This window comes from Mobula birostris, chromosome 8 (genome assembly GCF_030028105.1).
Source record: "Mobula birostris isolate sMobBir1 chromosome 8, sMobBir1.hap1, whole genome shotgun sequence".
Lineage (NCBI taxonomy): Eukaryota > Metazoa > Chordata > Chondrichthyes > Myliobatiformes > Myliobatidae > Mobula > Mobula birostris.
Window position 1 is genome coordinate 64,988,300 of NC_092377.1, and position 19,885 is coordinate 65,008,184.

General features: G+C 41.6%; 1 protein-coding gene across 2 annotated transcripts in view; it reads left to right on the forward strand.

Moving 5' to 3' along the window:
• The first annotated feature begins 3,372 nt into the window (after window positions 1-3,372).
• Window positions 3,373-19,885, forward strand: part of cnksr3 (cnksr family member 3) — a 121,642-nt gene continuing 105,129 nt past the window's right edge. Inside the window, exon 1 of one of the 2 annotated variants that reach the window (XM_072265331.1) lies at window positions 3,373-3,696. In XM_072265331.1, the coding sequence (XP_072121432.1) occupies window positions 3,384-3,696 (313 nt within the window). In that variant the 5' untranslated portion in view covers window positions 3,373-3,383. The remainder of the gene's footprint in view (window positions 3,697-19,885) is intronic. The other variant, XM_072265332.1, reaches the window with a different exon arrangement.

Genomic DNA, 19,885 nt, shown 5'->3' on the forward strand with positions numbered 1-19,885 from the left:
TGGTAACCAACATAGAATAGGAGACCGCTTCACCAAGCACCTATGCTCCACCCGTCAGATAAAGCAGGATCTCCCAGTGGCCACCAATTTTAATTCTACTTCCCCTTCCCATTCCGACATGTTGGTCCATGGCCTCCTCTACTGCCGCAATGAGGCCACACTCAAGTTGGAGGAGCAACATGTTATATTTTGTCTGGGTAGCCTCCAACCTGATGGCATGAACATCACTTTCTCGAACTTGCCCCTCACCTTCTCGTTCACCATTCCCCATTCCTATTTCCCTCTCTGACTTTATCTCCTTACCTATCCATTACCTCCCTCTGATACTCCTCCCCTTCCCTTTCTTCCATAGCCTTCAATCCTCTCCTATCAGATTCCCCCTTCTCCAGCCCTTTATCTCTTTTACCAATTGACTTCCCAGTTCTTTACTTCACCTCTCCCCGTCTCCCGGTTTCACCTATCACCTACTACCTTGTATTTCTTCCTCCCCTCCCCACCTTTTTACTCTGCTTTCTCATATTTTCCCGAAACTTGTCTGTTTACATTTTCCCATTGATGCTGCCTGGCCTGCTGAGTTCCTCTAGCAGTTTGTGTGCATTGCTTGGATTTCCAGCATCTGCAGATTTTCACTTGTTGTGATATGAATGTTCCTGCTGTTAACACATTGTTAAAGGTATACCTCTGTCTCTTAAGGCATAGTTCAGTCCTGATCTGTTTTTCACTTAACCTCCTGGTTAGTTGTATATTCATAGCACCATCCTTTAGCACTGAAATGAAAGGGGTATATTTTGGGTGTCTGGAGTTTGTACTAAGGCTTTTGGAACAGACACCTGTATTAAATATTCAAGGGGGTTCTACAAGTTGGGATGTGCTACCCATTGTAAATGTGTAATTCTGTAAATTTTCCTGCCTATGTTCCAATTGAAACTGTAATTAATCATCTATTGTTATCTTTGTGTTGAAAAAGTATAAAACATTATGTCAGGAGCGAGAGATTCCCATTCCCTCTCCCTCTTCTTCTCGCTCTCTTTTCTGAAGGTTGTATCTGTGAATAAAGATTTTTCTATTTCCCAGTCACAGTTTTGTGTGGCTCTGTTTTGGGTAGTTACAACATAAAGGGTACCTCTCAGTTTACCATGGAGATAGTTATATAGCGAGGTTGTGCTGCTGAAATTTAAAAACCCCCTTCCTACAGAACTCTTGACCCCTGCTAGTGAGACATTCACCTTTGCTGGCCAATATCGAGCTTCTAATTCCTCTGAGCATAAATATATTTACACGTGGTGTAATTCTATATTATGTTTGCACTTTGAAAAAAGAACACAAGGATTCTGGTTCAAAAATGCAGGTGTTACCAAGCTAAGAGTCCCTTGCCCAAAAGCCTCCTTCCTCCTGAAAGTCAGGAAGGCTTTGCTGTTCCGGGCAGTGATGTTTATCTAGTGGAATTATGACAATAGAGGAACAAAGCTGTGGAATTTTTTGGGGCAGTACCCTCCTTGCCAGCTAAATTTGTTACCCTCACCAGGAGGTTTTGAGGAGGAGCCTCACATTTCCGATACAGAAAGGTTTGTGCTTTAGAACACTTTTCAGAAATTACAATAAAATAATTTAATTTACAGTGTTCAATTTTTGCTGCTATGTATTGATGTAAATAACATCCCTACTTTTCCCATCCAATGGATGCAAAAGCCCCATCACAGCTGTTGAACAGAGGAATTATCATAGCAAAAACTTGTCCCACAAGCAAACTCATGTGCTTCTCAATGTATTCAGACTGTTGCAGTGTATGCATTTCGTTAAAAGTTTATGCTTGCAGAAGCATAGACTCAACAGAATTCAATCAGTTTTACAAGAGGATTAAAGGATTCTTGTGCAGACAGTATTTTAACCAATGGGTTAAGATGGAGCAGAGATGCAATGTTAAGTTGTGGGAGGTTAGAATCAATTTGGAGGCAGTGGTTCTTCCAGAGGATCTGAGCCTCAGGAACTGGTTGCCAGCATCTGTGCTGAATGTTAGTCTACTGAATTCTGTTCAAAGATCCTTAGCTGGCAGAGAGCTCCACAGCTTCATATGCTACAACTTTAATCATTGCTCAATAAGGACTGGGTACTTAACTTGATCACCTGGGTGAGTCTGCAAGTAGTGCTGATGTCTCATTGTTTCAGCAGGCTTTATTCTAATCCTGGGTGCTTCCGTTTCCTCCCACATCCTGAGAATGTGCAGTTTGTTAACCGAGAACGGTAAATTATCCTGAATGTAGATGGCTGGTGAGAGTATTAGGAGTTGGTCATGGGCACATGAGAGAGAATGGACGGTCAGGAAATAGATGTGAAAATATACACCTTCCAGTGAGAATTTTCCAGTTCCCCCCCCCCCCCCCAGCTGTGTGTGGTTTCTCTTCTAGAGATTCTTTGCCTTCAGAGAGTTTTCTGAAGGATCGGGTTGGAAGTATATTTTGTTGCATTATTCAAGACTTTTCCACTGTGGCTCTGGCTGGGCGAACTAGCAGCTCCTTTCCTGAGGCAGGGTTTTGAACAAAACGTCAACAACTGCTCCCTACCCTACCGTCACCTCCCACAGATGCAGCTTGGCCGCTGAGCTCCTGCAGAAGCCTTTTGTTTTTGCTCCCGATTCTAGCAGGTGGTCCCTGGCTGTTGTGCACAATCGGTATATAATTAAAAACTATTAATTTCTATGCTATTATTTTCAGTTTAGATTTAGATGTACATCATCAATCATCTGCTCCCGATTTCGTTTTTCAATACTACTAAGGTGTCCTGAAACTACTTTCTGTAGCAGCACTATGGAAGCGTAATGGTTTTGCATTGAAAATGTGTTGTCCAAGCAAAATACTCCGTGGGCGGTAAATTTGAAATCTGAAACAAAGAAAAAGTTGGGAATATTCCATAAATCAGGTGGCATTCGTAAAGGGGAAGGGAGTTAACGTTCCAGATTTGCCATTGTTTTCAAATGACTAATAAGTCTCGTTATTTAGTTTCTGCGCTGTTATTCATCATTCGTCACCATTGTTTACATCTCCATTATGGTCGCGTGGGAGAGCTTCTCAATACAGTACTATTTACACGTGGTACGATACGCCTTTAAGACAGTAATGCAGAACTACAAACCGAGCAGCCTATCCTGCGGAGCGGGGGTCCCGCTTTGGCTCACACGTGGTTTGTAAGCAGTGATACTGAGACTAGATTTATTGTTTTTCACTGATAATTACCGAGACTGTAATGGGAAGGGCTCAGTAAGGATTGTTTCCTTCCCTGCGCACTTTTAAGTCGGCAAATAGCGACGGTAGTAATAATAAATAAGCAAAGCACTCTGGGTGCAGCAATCCTTTGCCTTTAAGGAGTTTCGACGGAAGTCCCGGCGTATGCAACTTGATGCCGCACTGAGAGGGAGCACTTGCGAACAGGACCACCGTGAAGCCGGAGCGCGAGTTTGCCCGGGACACATCTGGAGTGGAGCGCGGTCCGGGGCGGTGCGCGAGCAGCATGTGAGCGCGGATCCGTCGGGAAAACTCGCATCGGGACACGCTCATTCCGTCGCCGCGCTCTCTCTGTCTCCTTTGTGCAAATACAGCGCAACAACTTGCATTCAATTCCCTGTTGTCCTTTCCATCTGTCTCAAGCCAATGGAACCCGTCACGAAGTGGACCCCGAAGCAAGTGGTGGAGTGGATTAAAGGTAAAATAACTTTCAACTGTTGGCCACGGGGCTTCATGACAACTGTTTCGCTTTAGCCGGAGATAGATGTCAGGAGTTAGTATTGTTCTTTTACAGCAGTGAAATAGAATGCCCTTGTTTCCACCAGCTGATCACTCCGTGGCGGTGTTTAAACTGACCTGACACCTTAAAATTAGTGTCGTGTTTTCCTTTAGAAATCGATTTCGCTTCATTGCTTCTGTGCGGTTGTTACTGTCCCACCAAGAGTTTAATTTTGTTGCACTTCAGTATTTCTTTGTACCCACTTGTTTTTAAACTTGTCACGCCGCTCGCCCTTTCTAATTTAGTATGAACTTGATAGGAATCTGTGGCGATTCTCCATGAAGTGTTTTTTTATATACGAGCTGTATGTTACAGAGTCGTGTCGGCTTAACGAAATAACACATTGATAGCGTACATTCGGTCGCTGTTGCATATTTGAGCACGTCACTTGGGATCGACGAATTTTACTTAGGGGTTAAAAGATAGTCTGTCACTTCTAAAAAAGAATATGAAGTTTTCCTAACGCTCGTTTAGTCACTAAGTCCTGGCATCGTACAATGTATTAAATCGGCAAACTTTTATTAGTTATAAAGAAAAGTTTTGAATATTATTATTCGCTTGGTTTTGAGTCACGCAAACGCTGTTTCAGTCCCAGTGCCGAGTCAGCTGATCTATGGCTGACCTGTTCTTTAGATCTCGGCAACCTGGGGCACCAGGGAATTATCCACTGTTCACTGCGGCCTGGCATCTCCTGTCGGAAAATGTGCACGTACGAGTATCGAGGGCAGATGACAAGATGATTATCAATATCTTTTTTACTTTGGTAAAGTGATATCCAGGCCACTGGTGCTTGATCAGCACTGTGCCTTTTAAGGCAACACACACAAATACAGGAAGATCTCAACAGGCCAGGCAGCATCTATGAAAGTCGACGTTTCGGGCCAAGACTCTCCATCAGGACTGCAAAAGAGGAGGAGGCAAAGTGGGGAGGGGAGGAAGTAGTACAAGGTGGTAGGTGATAGGTGAACAACACACATAAAATGCTGGAGGAACTCAAGAGGCCAGGCAGCATCTATAGAAAAAAGTACAGTGGACGTGAAAGAGACAGAAGAAAGAGGAAAAAAGGGAGGGGGAGGAGCACCAGAGGGAGGCGATGGGCGGGCAAGGAAATAACATGAGAGGGACAAGGGTATGGGAAATGGTGAAGGGGGGTGGAGGCATTACTGGAAGTTTGTGTGTGTTGCTGTCTTATAGGTGATAGTTGAAACCAGGAGAGGGGGAGGGGTGAAGTAAAGAGCTAAGAAATTGATTGGTGAAAGAGTTAAGGGGCTGTAGAAGGTGAAATCTAATTGGAGAGGATAGAAGGCCATGGAAGAAAGGGAAAGATGAGGAGAACCAGAGGGAGGTGATGGCCAGGTAGGGAGTTAAGGTGAGAGTGGGAAACAGAAATGGGGAATAGTGAAGGAGATGGGGGAGGGCAGTTATCGGAGGCTGGAGAAATTCATGTTAACGCCATTGGGTTGGAGGCTACCCAGACAGAATATAAGGTGTTGCTGATCCAACCTGAGTATGGCTTCATTGCGACAGTAGAGGAGGCCTTGGACAGGCATGGTGGAATGGGAAGTCAAATAGAAATGGGTGGCTACTGGGAGATGTAGCTAGGTGTTCGGTGAAGTGGTCTCCCAATCTGCATCAGGTCTCCCTGATATACAGGAGAACACACCAGGAATGCCGGATACAGTCGATGACCCCAAAATACTCACAGGTGAAGTGTTGTCTCACCTGAAGGGACTTTTTGGGGTAGTGAGGGAGGAGGTGTAGGGGCAGGTATGGCACTTCTTCCACTTGCAAGGATAAATACCAGGAGGGAGATAAGTTGGGAGGGATAATTGGACAAGGGAGTCATGTAGGGAGCAATCCCTGTGGAAAGCAGAAAGCTGGGGCGGGGGAAGGGAAAGATGTCCTTGCTGGTGGTATCCTGTTGGAGATGGTGGAAGTTACAGAGAATTACGTGCTGGACGCAGAAGCTAGTGAGGTGAGTGCAAGAGGAATCCTATCCCTGGTGTGGTGGGAGGACAGTGGAGTGAGGGCAGACGTGTACGAAATGTGAGAAATGCAGTTGAGGGCAGCGTTGATGGTGGAGGAAGGGAAACCCCTTTTTTTGAAGAAGGAGGGCATCTCTAGTTCTGGAATGAAAAGCCTCATCCTGAGAGCAGTTGCAGCTGAGACCAAGGAATTGAGTGAAGGGGTTGCCATTTTTACAAGTAACAGGTCAGGAAGAGGTATAGTCTGGGTAGCTGTGGGAGTCAGTGTTTATAGCAGATGTCAGTAGATAAACTGGCTCCAGAGATTGAGAAAGAGAGATCAAGGGAGGTGTCGGAAATGGACCAAGTAAATTTGACGGAAGAGTCCAAGTGCCCTCTCTAAGCTGCGTGGTTGCACAGCCACACAGTAACTGAATGCTACCATGCGTGTAGCCTTTCTTGCCGATAGCTAGAATTTTCCTTTACATATTGCAAATATAATTTTGAAGTCTATGTTAGTATAATTATGAAATATCCTGTAATTTTGTTAATGAATATAATCCATAAATTTTCTAAATTCAGAGCTTCAACATATTTACATTGTCGGTGTTTAAAGTTACAAGACTTACAAATTGTAACAATGAACACAGAATGGAAGTCAGTAGCTTGTTAATAAACCAGGTCCCCTGAATGCCAACGCTGTCTAGTCAAAATATTTTACTTAACCATTGTGCCTGCCAGTTGTTTTGACTGCCTGACATTGTTTGCTTGTGTTGTGAGTTGTGGTTTGTTTGCATATTACAAAGAAAAACATTTGAAGTGTTGCGCAGTTTTCAGGCCGCAGCAACAGTTGGCCCATGCAGCTATGGGGAAAAAAAAGTTTGAACGTTGGTAACCTCTGGTACTGTTTGCATGGAGTTTGGATCTTCTCCCTGTGATAAACGTGGAGCTCTTCTTCTGCATTTCTCTCACATCCCAAAGATGTGTAGGTTGATAGGTTAATTGGCTGGTGTAAGTTGTCCCAAGTGTGCAGGTGAATAGCAGACGAACAATAAAACTGAAGGATATCCGAGGAGAATAAATTATGTTATTATAGGATAGTATGTGTAGACCTTGGCCAAAGGGTGACCTATCTCGCTAAGCTGTGATTTCAAGCTGATACTTTTTGGGAAGTCATAAGAGTAGATCTTAGTCAGTAAATGTTAAGACACTAAGGAATGACAATGACTTGGAGAAACCTTGTAGTTTGGAGTCAAATGAAGGGAGAAGGTGAACAGTTAACAGTATTTAATAGTATGCAGGTACAGAGGGATCTTGGGTCCAGGTCTGTAGTTCACTGAAAGGGGCTACAGAAGTGGATAAGGTTTGAATGAAGTCATGGAATGCTTGCCTTGAATGGTATTACTGTTGAGTATTAGAGTACAGAAATCATGTTGCAGCTATATAAAACTTCAGTCAAACCACACTTGGAGTATTGTGCATAGTTCTGATCACCTCATTATAGGAAGTTTGTTGAGACTGTAGAAAGGGCACAGAAGCGTTTTATCGGGATGCTGTCTGGTTTAGAGGGTATGAGCTGCAAGAAGAGTTTGGAGAAACTTGCCTAGGTTGTGTTCTCCTTAGGAGCACCAGGCTGTGCCCCTACTCCCTGCATACAAGCAAAAGCTGAAATTGGAAAATCCAGAAAAGAAAGTCGTGCAGTGCTAGTCTGAGGAAACAGATGAAATTCTACGGGACTGCTTTCATGTTCAAAGACTCAGCCTAGATGAGTGTGTCTTTACCATCTCAACATTTATTAGCGAATGCGTTGGGAACCGTGTATCAAGGACAATCTGGCTGTTTCCAAACTGGAAACCATGGATGAACTGGGAATCCAGGTCTGCAGCATTCAACAAGGGTCAATCCCAATCTTGGCAGTTTACCACTGACCACATACTTCCTCCACCACCACCACTCTGTTTCCTATCCTCAAGTCAGTTTTGGATTCAATCAGTCAGATCGCCAAATCAAGATAAGATGTATGTAAAGCTATCAGATGCCAAGAGACAATCAATTCTCAGTCCAGTCATCAGTTACTGTAAGGAAGGAGGTACAGAAGCCTGAAGGCACACACTCAGTGATTCAGGAACAGCTTCCTCCCCTCTGCCATATGATTCCTAAATGGACATTAAACCCATGAACACTACCTCACATTTATTATTTCTGATTTTGCACTATTTTTAATTTAGCTATTTATTTATTCTATATTAGTATGTATTGCATTGTATTCTTGCCGCAAAGTTAACAAATTTCACGACATATGCCAGTGATATTAAATCTGATTCTGATCAGCTGGGACAGGTCTTGCCTACTATAATGGGTTACAAAACAAAGTTGCATCAACAATGTGAGCTTAATACATTCTATGCATGTTTTGAGCAGTAGGGAATAGGTATGTCACTACCCTGACAATCTACAGTGCACCTGAAGCCATAGACACTGTTGCAGACAGAAATCAGTCTTCTGGAGTGTGAACCCACAGAAAGCATTGAGCCTAGTTGGTGTCCCTGGCAGTGCTCTTGCACCTGGTGTGGGGCTAGGATATTTGCAGATATTTTTAATCTCTCCCTACTCAGGCTGTGGTGTCCTCCTGCATTAAGAAGACCACTATCATTATGATACCAAAAAACAAGCGCAGTAGCGTGCCTTAATGATTACTGTGCAGTGGCTGTAACAATTACCATCGTGAAGCATTTTGAGAGGCAGGTCATTGCACGCATCAATTCCAGCTTTCCAGCCAATCTCGACCCACTGCGATTTGCCTATTGTGGAAACTAGTGGATTGTGGCCTATTGTGGATGCCACCTCCCTGGCCCGACACTCTTTATAAGAGTATCTGGACAGTAAATTCACCTACATTAGACTATTGTTCCAAGCAAACTCATCACCAAACTGCAGACCCTGTTTGCTGATGCCTTCCTCTGCAACTGGATCCTTGACTTTCTATCCAACAGATGGCAATAAGAAAGGATAGGAAGCAGTCTTTGCTGATTATTCCAAACACTTGTGCTCCACCAGGTAGCTTCCTACTGTACGCTCTGCATGTTCATGACTGTGTGGCCAGATTCTGCTCCAACTCCATATACAAGCTTGCAGATGATACTGCTGTAGTGGGCCGCATCTCAAGTAGTGAATCAGAGTACAGGAAGGTGACAGAGCTTAATGACCTTTCCCTCTTTGTCAACTAACAAAAGACCTGGCTATTGATTTCGGGGGTGTAGGGGTGTATTGCACATGTTCCTGTCTACATCCTAGGTGTGAACATCACCAATAGCATAGTCCTGGTCCAGCCACATAGATGTTGGGCCAAGAAAGTTCAACAACACCTCTACTTCCTCGGGACGCCCATGTCCCCATCGACTCTTACCAGTTTTCATTGTTGCATCATAGAAAGCATAACGGATTGATATGGCAACTGCTCTGCACGTGACCACAAGAAACTGCAGAGAGTTCTGGACATAACCCAGCATATCACAATAACCAGCCTTCCCTCTATGGACTATACCTCTAACAGCCTCAGTAAAGCAGCAGTGTAGTCAAAGACTTCACCCACCCCAGACATTGGCTCTCCCCTCTCCCACTGGACAGCAGATACAAATGCCTGAAAGTACTACCACCAGAGTTGAGGACAGCTTCTATCCCACTGTTACCAGATCTTGAACAGGCCTCTTGTGTAGTAAAATGGACTCTCAGTCTACCTCATTACCATTTTTCATTTTTTACCATTTACTGCACCCTTTTGGTAGCATTTATACTTTATTCTGTATTATTCGTGTTTTACCTCATTGCATTGTGTAATGATGTAAGACAAGCTTTTCACTGTATCTTGGTACATGTAACAATAATAAACCAATGTCAATACTAATAGAGCATTAAAGGCCGAGCAGAGTTATGAGAGTTGTTTTTAAAATTGTTGTAGGTATGGATGGGGTTGACTGTCAGAAAATTTTCCCCAGGGCAGAGAAGAGGTTTATGAGGATACTGCCTGAACTAGAGGATCTGAGTTACAAGGAGAGGTTGGCCACGAAGGATCTTTATTCCTTGGAGTGCTGGAGAGTGACCTTATAGAAGTTTGTAAAATCATGAGTATGCATCAGGTGGTTGGTCATAGTTCCCCTCCCAGGGATGGAAAAGTCCAAAACTAGAGAGCACAGGTAAAAGTTAAGAGTGAAGAGGTTTAAGAAATCTAAGAGGTAACTTTATGTAGAGTGGTGACTTTCTGGGATGAGCAGCCACAAGAAGTAGTTGAGGCAGGTAGAATTGCAGTGCTTAAAAGGATTTAAATAGGTATATGGAGGGGAAGGGCTTGGAGGATTCTGAGTTGATTGTGGGAAACTGAGACTAGCAGAGAGGAAGTTTTGGTCAGTGTAGATCAGTTGAGCCAAAGGGCCTGTTTCTGTGTTGTATGATTCTGACTCTGGTGACTCCACAACTCCAGCTTGATGCATTCCAACTATGTTTTTCATCTAATTCAGAAAAGATGGTTTATAGTCCATGTCTGGCTCAGTTCAGAATTTGTGTGAAATCAAGATTCATGCCATAGTTCTGAACTGTGTAAAGAGGCTAGGTTTTTGAAATTAACTGAAAGGTAAACATGGCTAAACCTATTTAAACTTACTATAATTGGGGTCAACATATAGTTCTGGACCATGGGCTTGCTGATGCGAATGGGGTGGTAAAAAATAATTTAAACTCTTTTGCTGTCTAGGATCAGAGTTGGGTTTAATATCACTGGCATATGTCATGAAATTTGATTTGTCGCAGCAGTACTACAAGTTGCAGTAAGAAAAAAATAGTGAGGTGGAGTTTGTGGGCTTACTGTCCAGTCAGAAATCTGAGGGTGGAGTAGGAGAAGCTGTTCCTAAAGCATTAGGTATGTGTCTTCAAACCCCTGGACCACCACTTTGACAGTAGCAATGAGAAGAGGTGGTGCGGCTTCTTAATGACGGATACCGCCTATTTGAGGCATTGCCTTTTGAAGATGTTCTTGGTGCTGAGGAGACTAGTGCTGAAGGTGGAGCTGGTTGAGTTTGAAACTTTCTTCAATCCTCTACAGAGATTCTCCATACCAGACACAGTGATGCAACCAGTCAGAATGCTCCCTATGGTATAACTGTAGAAATCTGGGAGTGTCTTTGGTAACATACCAAGTCTTTGCAAACTCCTAATGAAATTTTGCTGCTGTCATTCTTTTGTAATTACAGGTTTCCCCCGCCATCCGAAGGTAGTGCATTCCTATGAAACGGTTCGTAAGCCAAAATGTCGTAAAGCGAAGAAGCAATTACCATTTATTTATATGGAAAAATTTTGTGAGTGTTCGCAGACCCAGAAATAACCTACCAAATCATGCCAAATAACACATAAAACCTAAAATAACAGTAACATATAGTAAAAGCAGGAATGATATGATAAATACACAGCCTATATAAAGTAGAAATACTTTTCCACAATCATTACTGAACTGTTCTCCGGAGCGAAAATCTCACGCAAGCGCCGTCGGCAGAAACAACGCTCTCCAGTAATCTTTAATCTGCTAAATCATACCAAATAACAGGTAAAAATACACAGCCTATATAAAGTAGAAATAATGTATGTACAGTGTAGTATCACTTACCGGAATTGGGAAGACAGCGCCAAGCACACTGATGATGGTGTGTTAGACTGAGTCGTCACAGGTTGGGTGGTGCAGTGGCCCTCAGCCTCCAGGCCGCCGAGTGATACATTGCTGCAAAGGCTGCAGGGGTGCAGTGGTGGCCAGGAGGCACACAGCACATCTTTAAGAAAAACGCCGAAATAAACATGCTAATTAATTAGGTGCCGCCCGACACGTAATTGTCGGCCGAGATCAGTGCCAAATTCCGATTGCGTCGTCTCTGATCTGGCCGACAATAATGTGTCGGCAGCACCTAATTAATTAGCATGTTTATTTCGGCTTTTTTCTTAAAAATGTGCTGTGTGCCTCCCGGCTACCGCTGCATTCTCCGCGAGTCGGTATCTGTCCGCGGCGTGAGGGTTGGGGTGGTAGGACACTGGGGTGTCATCTCGTCGCCTGTTTCCTTTAGAACAGGCAGCTCGTCTTCTTCTATGACTGCCTGCCTCGATGTCGAAGGTCGAGGTTCATCATCTGCTGTGGCTGATGCGGAAGGCTTGCTTGACTGCTGAGCCTCGCGCATTTTTCTATCACACAGTTCTTTGTAAGGACTCAAACCATCCTGCAAATATCCCCTAAACCAACGTATCCTTTCAAAATTAAAGTTGTACTTTATCATTGCAGCTAAAATCTCACGCAGTTGCTTCATGTTCAGTTCCTGGACAACTTCACTTTCCGTCCATTCACTACTGCATTCAGTTTCAATTGTTATCCTTTCCTCTTCCAATTGCATCAGCTCTTCATCTATCAGTTCTTGGTGATGGGATGCCAAAACCTCTTCAACATCATGTTCGTCAGCTTCCACAAGCCAAACTCACTGTGTCCTTACTTCGTTCACCACGATCGAAACGCTTAATTATGTGTAGTTTTACGCTAAGTGTAACACCCTTATGAGCTCTTTTAGGCTTTTCCAATACCATAGAACTCATCTTGCAAACGGCTGCTCACAGGCACGTGTTAAAGCAATGCCAGCGAGAATGCAGTTCCGAATCCGGGGAGAGCGGCTGCCTTTTATTGCGCGCTGCTTTTTTTTTCGTAACAGGGAAAACACCTTCTGAAAGCGAAAACAGGGTACTAATGTAGGTCTTTCGTAACAGTGAGGTTTCGTAAAGTGAACGTTTGAAAAGCGGGGGACACCTGTACATCAATTTTTTGGGCCCAGGATAGATCTTCAGAGATGTTAACACCCAGGAACTTAAAACTGTTCACCTTTTCCACTGCTGATCCCTCTGAGGACTGATGTGTGTTCTCTTGACCTCCCCTTCCTGAAGTCCACAATCAATTCCTTGGGTCTTATTGACGTTGAGTGCAAGGTTGTTGTTGCGATGCCTGTCAGCTAGCGCTGATCTGTCTTACCTCGATACACCTCCTAGTCACCATCTATTCCTCAACTTCATATCCTTACTGTACAACATTTAAAAAAAATCATCCTGCATTGACAACCTTATAGTGCAAAGAATTCTAGATTGTTCTATGAGGAAATTGGATTAAGTAATGACTTTTTATTACCTTTATTTGAAATATTCAGTGATCAAAACATTAAAAATCTCACTTCAATCCCTGATACATGAACTTTATTGGGTAAAAAAAATTGTTTCTTTTTGAATGGGAACAAAACCACTTATATTTATTACTATTGAACACTCTCTAGTATAACTTTTGAGATGGAGCTTCCAATACTTGGTCACTTTGAAGTTGGATTAGGAGTCAACAGTAATACTGAATTTACTTTGTAGAACTTTTGCCATGCAATGCAGAATAAATGAGTCTACTTTTTCCATAGGAATCCAACCCCAGTTGTGTTAGTGTGGTTTAACAGCAGTGTAAACATATGCTCCCAATAGTACTTAGTTCCAGCTTGTTTCTGATTGTGTATTGCCTGTCTCTGCAGACTGAAAATGTGGCTGAATGTGTTTCTGTGAGCAATGTATCATATAAGTGTGCCATTATATTCTTTCCAGAATGCTCTGGGTACTAGAAACTACATTAGTATTAAGTTTGCAGTTGATATGTAAAGCACAGCAGATTGTGTACCTCTTCCCTCACCCTCCCACCCCTGAAGTCAAACCAGCTCTATTGACTTGCTACATTGAGGGAAAGGTTGTTGTCATGACACCATGCTCTGTATCTCCTTTGTGTATTCTGTCTGACTTGTCATTACTTTAGATATTGCCCATTACAGTTGTATCATATGTGACCTGATGGCGTAAGAGCAGACTCTCTCTCCACACAGTCATGAGTGCTTAGGGAGCAGAGTAGGAGGCTCAGAATGCAACCTTGTGGAGCAGTGATGTTTAGAGTAATTGTGGTGGAGGTGTTGCTGCCTTTTCTTAATTGCATTTTGTTAGTCAGGAAGCCAAGGATCCATTTGTAGGGGGGAGGGGCGTTGACTCCCAGGGTCTAGATGTCTATGAGCAGTCAGTATTTCTGGTTAAGAATGAAATTTTTTTTTTAAAATGTAGATGCTGGAAATTGAAATAAACACAGAATATGCTGGAATTAGCAGGTCAAGAGTCTTTGGACTAAAATATTGACTGTTTCTCTTTCCACAGTTGCAAATTGAGCATTTTATTATTCAGTTGAGGCAGAGGGCAAAGATTTGTATTTGTAGTCATTGGGTCATTTTATTTTGGCTTTACTAATTAATAAATGGGTACTTTTGTTCATCAACTTGGCTCTCATTTTGAATATTGTTACTTTAAATTCAACTAGTTAATGTAACAAGTTTTACTAATCTATTTGCTGAAATTGAAAACTTGACAGCTGCTTTGTATTTTCCAATGCTAAGTTACCACTGTATTGTTTAATATTGATGATAATTTTTTTTTGAAAAGAAGCAGAAACTTGCAATTTTTACCCAGTAAAATTGTATTATGGATTGGTGAGTTTTTTAAAAAGTTCTTTGTTTATTGAATCTTTCAAATAAGGCAATTAAAATAGTCATTACTTAAATCTAATTTCCTTCATAAGCCAATCTAGAATTCTTTGCACTCTAAAGTTGTCAAAGTAGATTGATTTTTTTTTTAGAATATTATATAGTAAGGGTATGGATTTTGAGGCATTACTTAGCCATGTTTACATTGGAGGAATAATATTACCTGTCCAATTTGTATGCCTTGCTCTTGCTCAAAACGTTTGTTGTTATAGACCATGTCTGAACAAATATACTGTAATATGAATTAATGAATACAATTATATTGACTTTGTATCAGAATTAGATGGATTTAAAGGCATGATTGCGAAGTAATGTGTATCATAACTTTGTTATTACTTTTTGAAGTAAAAGTAACTGCCTGAAAGTGAAGTGGAAAGAAGACACCTTTTGTGGGAAAAATTTCAGCTTCAGTTTGGAATATAAATAAGAAACTCTCATTTGCAGCAGTCCCATGTTTTGTAATGAATGATCCACTTCCAAATAGAGGTTTGGAAAGCAAAAGCAAATTTTTGTCTGTCCTTTAAACATCACTGTTTTGGTTCAATGCTGCAGGGAATAAGCAGTTGGTGCGAAAATATGCAGTGTAGATGATGAAAGGTAAATTAAGGAAAGGCTAATTAAATATTAGGTGGCATGTTGTTTGATAAAATACCCTTTGATCTAATTAAGAATTCAATTTGTTTCCGTACTTGATACTTAAAACAAGTGTGCAGATGTTGACATACTGCGCGAAGCTGTCATTGTGCAGTTGACAGCAAAAATGAAGTAAATTTGCTATAATTGTTACAACTGACTGGTGTACAGTATGTTCAGATCTGCTGCTAAATGCTTTCGTTCAGCACTTTTTCTTAAACTAATCGTGTGTTGTCACCAAGGCTGTCATTTGTTGCACATCAGTCTTTGCAAAACTTTTCTTGAACTGCTGTAGTTTGTGATGCGTATTTTGTTTTAAAAATTTGGTAGGGACTAGGGATAGTTTAAAATGTACTGATTTTTTTTGTTTACTTTTGGACTTTTCTCCCCCTTTTGAAACTGCTCGCGTCAAACTATTGTAGCAATATTTAAATTCCTTGTTCAGTGAACCTTGTTTCTGCAAGTTCATTTATAAGAATCAGATGCTGGTAGCAAGGGCAGAACTCAATTCCTGTTCCCAGTTGCCCTTGAACCAAGTAACCTTTTAGGTATTTCAGAGAGCAAATAAGAACTGACAACAGTCCTTTGTTGTTGCATGTGCAACTTCATTTACTTTTTGGACTGGTTAGTAACATTCGTTGTTGTGGCTATCCCTCGAGGTCGAGGATGATAGTCTTTCTGTACAGAGTGAAGACGCCTGTGCGTGTATTTGTTTAACATGTACTTGATGTTGCACTCCAAGAAGCACACGATACTTCACAAATCAACCAACTGATTCCAGTGGCATGGAAACCACGACGATTGGAGCTGATGGATTTGTTGCAACCTTCATCCGCCTTCACAGCCGTTGAGATCGAAGTAACTTTGTCCGCCTGTTCCACCATTGAGGTCTTGGTTGGATTGTTCTTTTTCAGGGATCTCACCGTCAACCTTACCGGCATGGGTGACCCTACCAGGAGCATAGCTCCAGACAGCATCGCTCTCGGGATCTCAGGACCACACAGGCTTCTCCACCACGACAAGGTGACAATCCACGGAGAAGAGTAACAATATGTGCTGCTCATTATATAAAAAATAAAATCTGCAGTAGGGTATGACCAATGATTTCTGCTACTACGTGTTTCTAGTTATTGTGATCAGAAGTTTAAAAAATGCATATTCTTTTAAAATATGTAGTCTTTTCTAGGCCGTTCAGTATTTCTCTGCCAGTAAATACAGCAAGTGGTGTTGTTGCTTTGTAGTTCCAGCAACACCGGCCAGATCACTTTTATTTCCCCGTTCCACTCTTGTGGGGTTTCTTGACCTTGAGGTTTAGTGGTCCATTCTAAAATGAAATGGGTTAAATTCTAGAACACAAGTGTTGGTAATCTGGTGGAGAGATTTGGATAAAATGAGTTGTGTATTTTAATTGTTTTTAATTGCTTGGACGCCATCATGCACTTGCTGTCTCTGCTGATGTGGTTAGCACACCGCTTTACAGTACAGGTGACCCGGATTCATTTCCTGCCACTGCCTGTAAGGAGTTTGTACGTGGGATTCCTCCAGGTGCTCCCATTTCCTCCCACAGACCAAAGATGTACTGGTCGGTAGGTAAATTGGTCATTGTAAATTGTCCCATTGCTAGGCTAGGATTAAATCAGGAGACTGCTGCATGACACAGCTCAAAGGGCATATTCCATGCAGTATCTCAATAAAATAAATAAGTCTGATTATTTTTAAACTATCCCATCATAAAATCAGAGAAAAATATATCCATGTAATCATGTCTTTATGGGATTTGTATTGTGGTATGAGGAGGTTGGATTATATTATAAAATTATATTTTGGACCTGACTGGTTTGGAGTGATCCCAACCGATTTGGACTGGACCGGACTCTACACCCAACTTGTCCATATGAAGATCTGGCCTTCTTGCCTGACCAATAAGATCTGCTGTTTTTAAGTTAAGGTGATGAAGTGATACATATTGAGCAGAATACCTGTAATAGAATGTTTACTCTTCAAAGAGGGCGCTTATGATCTTTTATGTCCACCTGAATAAGAAGATTGGATCAAGTTTAACATGTTCTGTGAAAGTGGGCACTTCCAAATAAGCAAATCTTTATTACTGGAATATCATGCTTGATTTTTTTTTTTTGCTCATCCCTAGGATGAGGTTTAAATGCACAAATTTCTAATGATGTAATGTGATTCTTTGGGAATATGTGAAATTGTTAGTATGATCAATTAAGTTAGATTAAGTTTTTGTGTGGGTTTTATTTTATGAAGACACAGGTCATTCAGGACACTTAAGTATTTGCACAAATGGAGCATGCAGCTGAACCCCATGAGGTCGCTGGGAGAACCTGAGATTCAGATTGAAACCGTGTTGCAAAGCAGCAACACCACTTGCTGTATTTATTTTATTTAGAGATGGAGCGTGGAACTGACTCTTCCGGCCCACTGACCTGCATTGCCAAGCAACCAACTGATGTAACCCGAGCCTAGCCACGAGACAGTTTATAATGAGCAGTTAACCTAAGAACCAGTTTGTCTTTGGGAGAAAATCCACACGACACAGGGGAAGAATGCACAAACTTTCTGCCAGAACTGAACTCCAAGCCCATGTATCACTGTACCACCATGCTACGCAACAGTTATGTAAGTTGAGTAACCCTTGGGACATGGGCATTTTATCTCTTGTTGTCAATAATAAGTCCGCAACTGAGGCATTCTCAGATCTTCTTCATAACCTGTTCGCATGAGGTTTAAGTATGGATTATGATATCAAATAAGGATACCGTTGATTTGGAGTTGATGAATTTGAGAACCAGTTCAGATTGCCTCTGCCTCTTTTGTGTTTTTAAACAGAATTTTACTATGTTAATATTTAATAGAAGTTGCCTTAATTTGTGCAATTTTAAAAAGTAGAAAACTTGTCTTACTGATATACATTCTAATTTGCATATCTGTCTTTAAAATTTGGAATAGGCTGCTCTGCATCCAGCTGAAGCAAAAAAAAAAGGTGATGTTACTTCCTATATCAAATCTCTGGTCTTGTGAAAAAGTGTATCAGAGAGCCAGGACATGGTCACTCGAGGACTAATGTATATAACTGGGCTTTTTCTCTTCCACTCGTGATTCTTTTTACATTGTATGTTAATGATTTGGATGATGGAATTGATGGCTTTGTTGCAAAGTATTCAGATGATATGAAGATAGGTGGAGGGCCAGGTAGTTTTGAGGAAGTAGACAGATTAGGAGAATGGGTAAAGAAATGGAAGATGGTATACAGTGTTGGGAAGTGTATGGTCATGCACTTTGGTAGAAGAAATGAAAGGGTTGACTATTTTTTTAAGTGATGAGAAAATACAAAAATAACTGCAGTGCAAAGGAACTTGGGAGTCCTCGTGCAGGATTCCCTGAAGCTTAATTTGCAGGTTGAGTCTCTGGTGAGGAAAGCAAATACAAAATTAGCATTCATTTCGAGAGGACTGGAATATAAAAACAAGGATGTAATGTTGAGACTTCATAAAACACTAGTGAGGCCTCACTTGGAGTATTGTGAGCAGTTTTGGGCTGCTCACATCTTAGAAAGGATGTGCTTAAATTTGGAGAGGAGTGAAAGGAGGTTCAATAAAATGATTCCCGGTTTTAACAGCTTGTCATATGAAGAGCATTTGACGATTACTGGAATTGTGTTTACTGGAATTCAGAAGAATGAATGTGACTTCATTGAAACCTATGAACTGGTGAAATGTTTTGATGGAGTGGATGTGGAGAGGATGTTTCCTATAGTGGGAGAGTCTAAGACCAGAGGGCCCAGCCTCAGAATAGAGGGGCATCGTTTTAGAATGTTGAGGAAGAATCTCTTTAGCCAGAGCCAGAGAGTGGTGGATGTGTGGAATTCTTTGCCACAGACAGTTAAGGAGGCCGTCACTATGTATACTTAAGGCAGAGGTTTATTCTTGATTGGTCAAGGCACGAAGGGATATGGGGAGAAGGCAGCAGAATGGGGCCGAGAGGATAAATGGATCATCCATGATGAAATGGCATAAAAAGACTCGATGGGCCAAATGGCCTAATTCAGCTCCTATGTCTTATGGCATTTCAAAGCTCAAAACAGTAAGTCACTAACCTGAAAGTATGTACAACTGATTACTCTACCTCAAGCTACCAGCAGAGCAGAAACAAAGAACTACCCAAACAGTTTAAGTATTGAATGTGCCAGTATATTCCAAATTAAGTAATGATTATTTGCAGAAGGTCTATTCTAGAATAAATTCCATTTTCCCCAGGATTCATTTGCTACTAATTATAGATTTAGTGAAACAATAGGCTCTTTTTGTACATTTGCTTCCCTTCCAATGAAAACTATTCTTTGTCTTGCCATTTGTATAATGATATTGATCATTAAAACTGGGTGTTCCAGTGTGCAGAGTAATAGAATTATGGCACATATACTCCATTTTCCACAGTCAAGGTTGCTGTCTCAACTAAAGCAAGTGTTGGAAGATGCGTACAGGTCATTAGGGAGCTTTATGGAAACGGACATCATTATCCCTATCCCCAACCTGAATTTGTTAGCAAATTAAAAGCTCACTTTTTCCCCAGCGATACTACAAGACTACCAGTACTGAGCATATACTATTTCCTATTTCCACTAACACTTATGGCCCATTTATTTTGATGAGACTTGAAATCAACTGGTCCTACCAGTCTTTGAGGAAAAGAGTAATATTCAAATTGGGAAGGAGATTCTTTTTTAAATTATGCAAATTGTTGCTATCACGAGCTATTTTGCCTAACAGTATCCCGATACAAAACTGATAAACAGTCAAGCACCCCCATTTTCAGGTAATGACAGAACTACAATGTTGATTTAGCAGGGTTCACTTGGGATGTCAT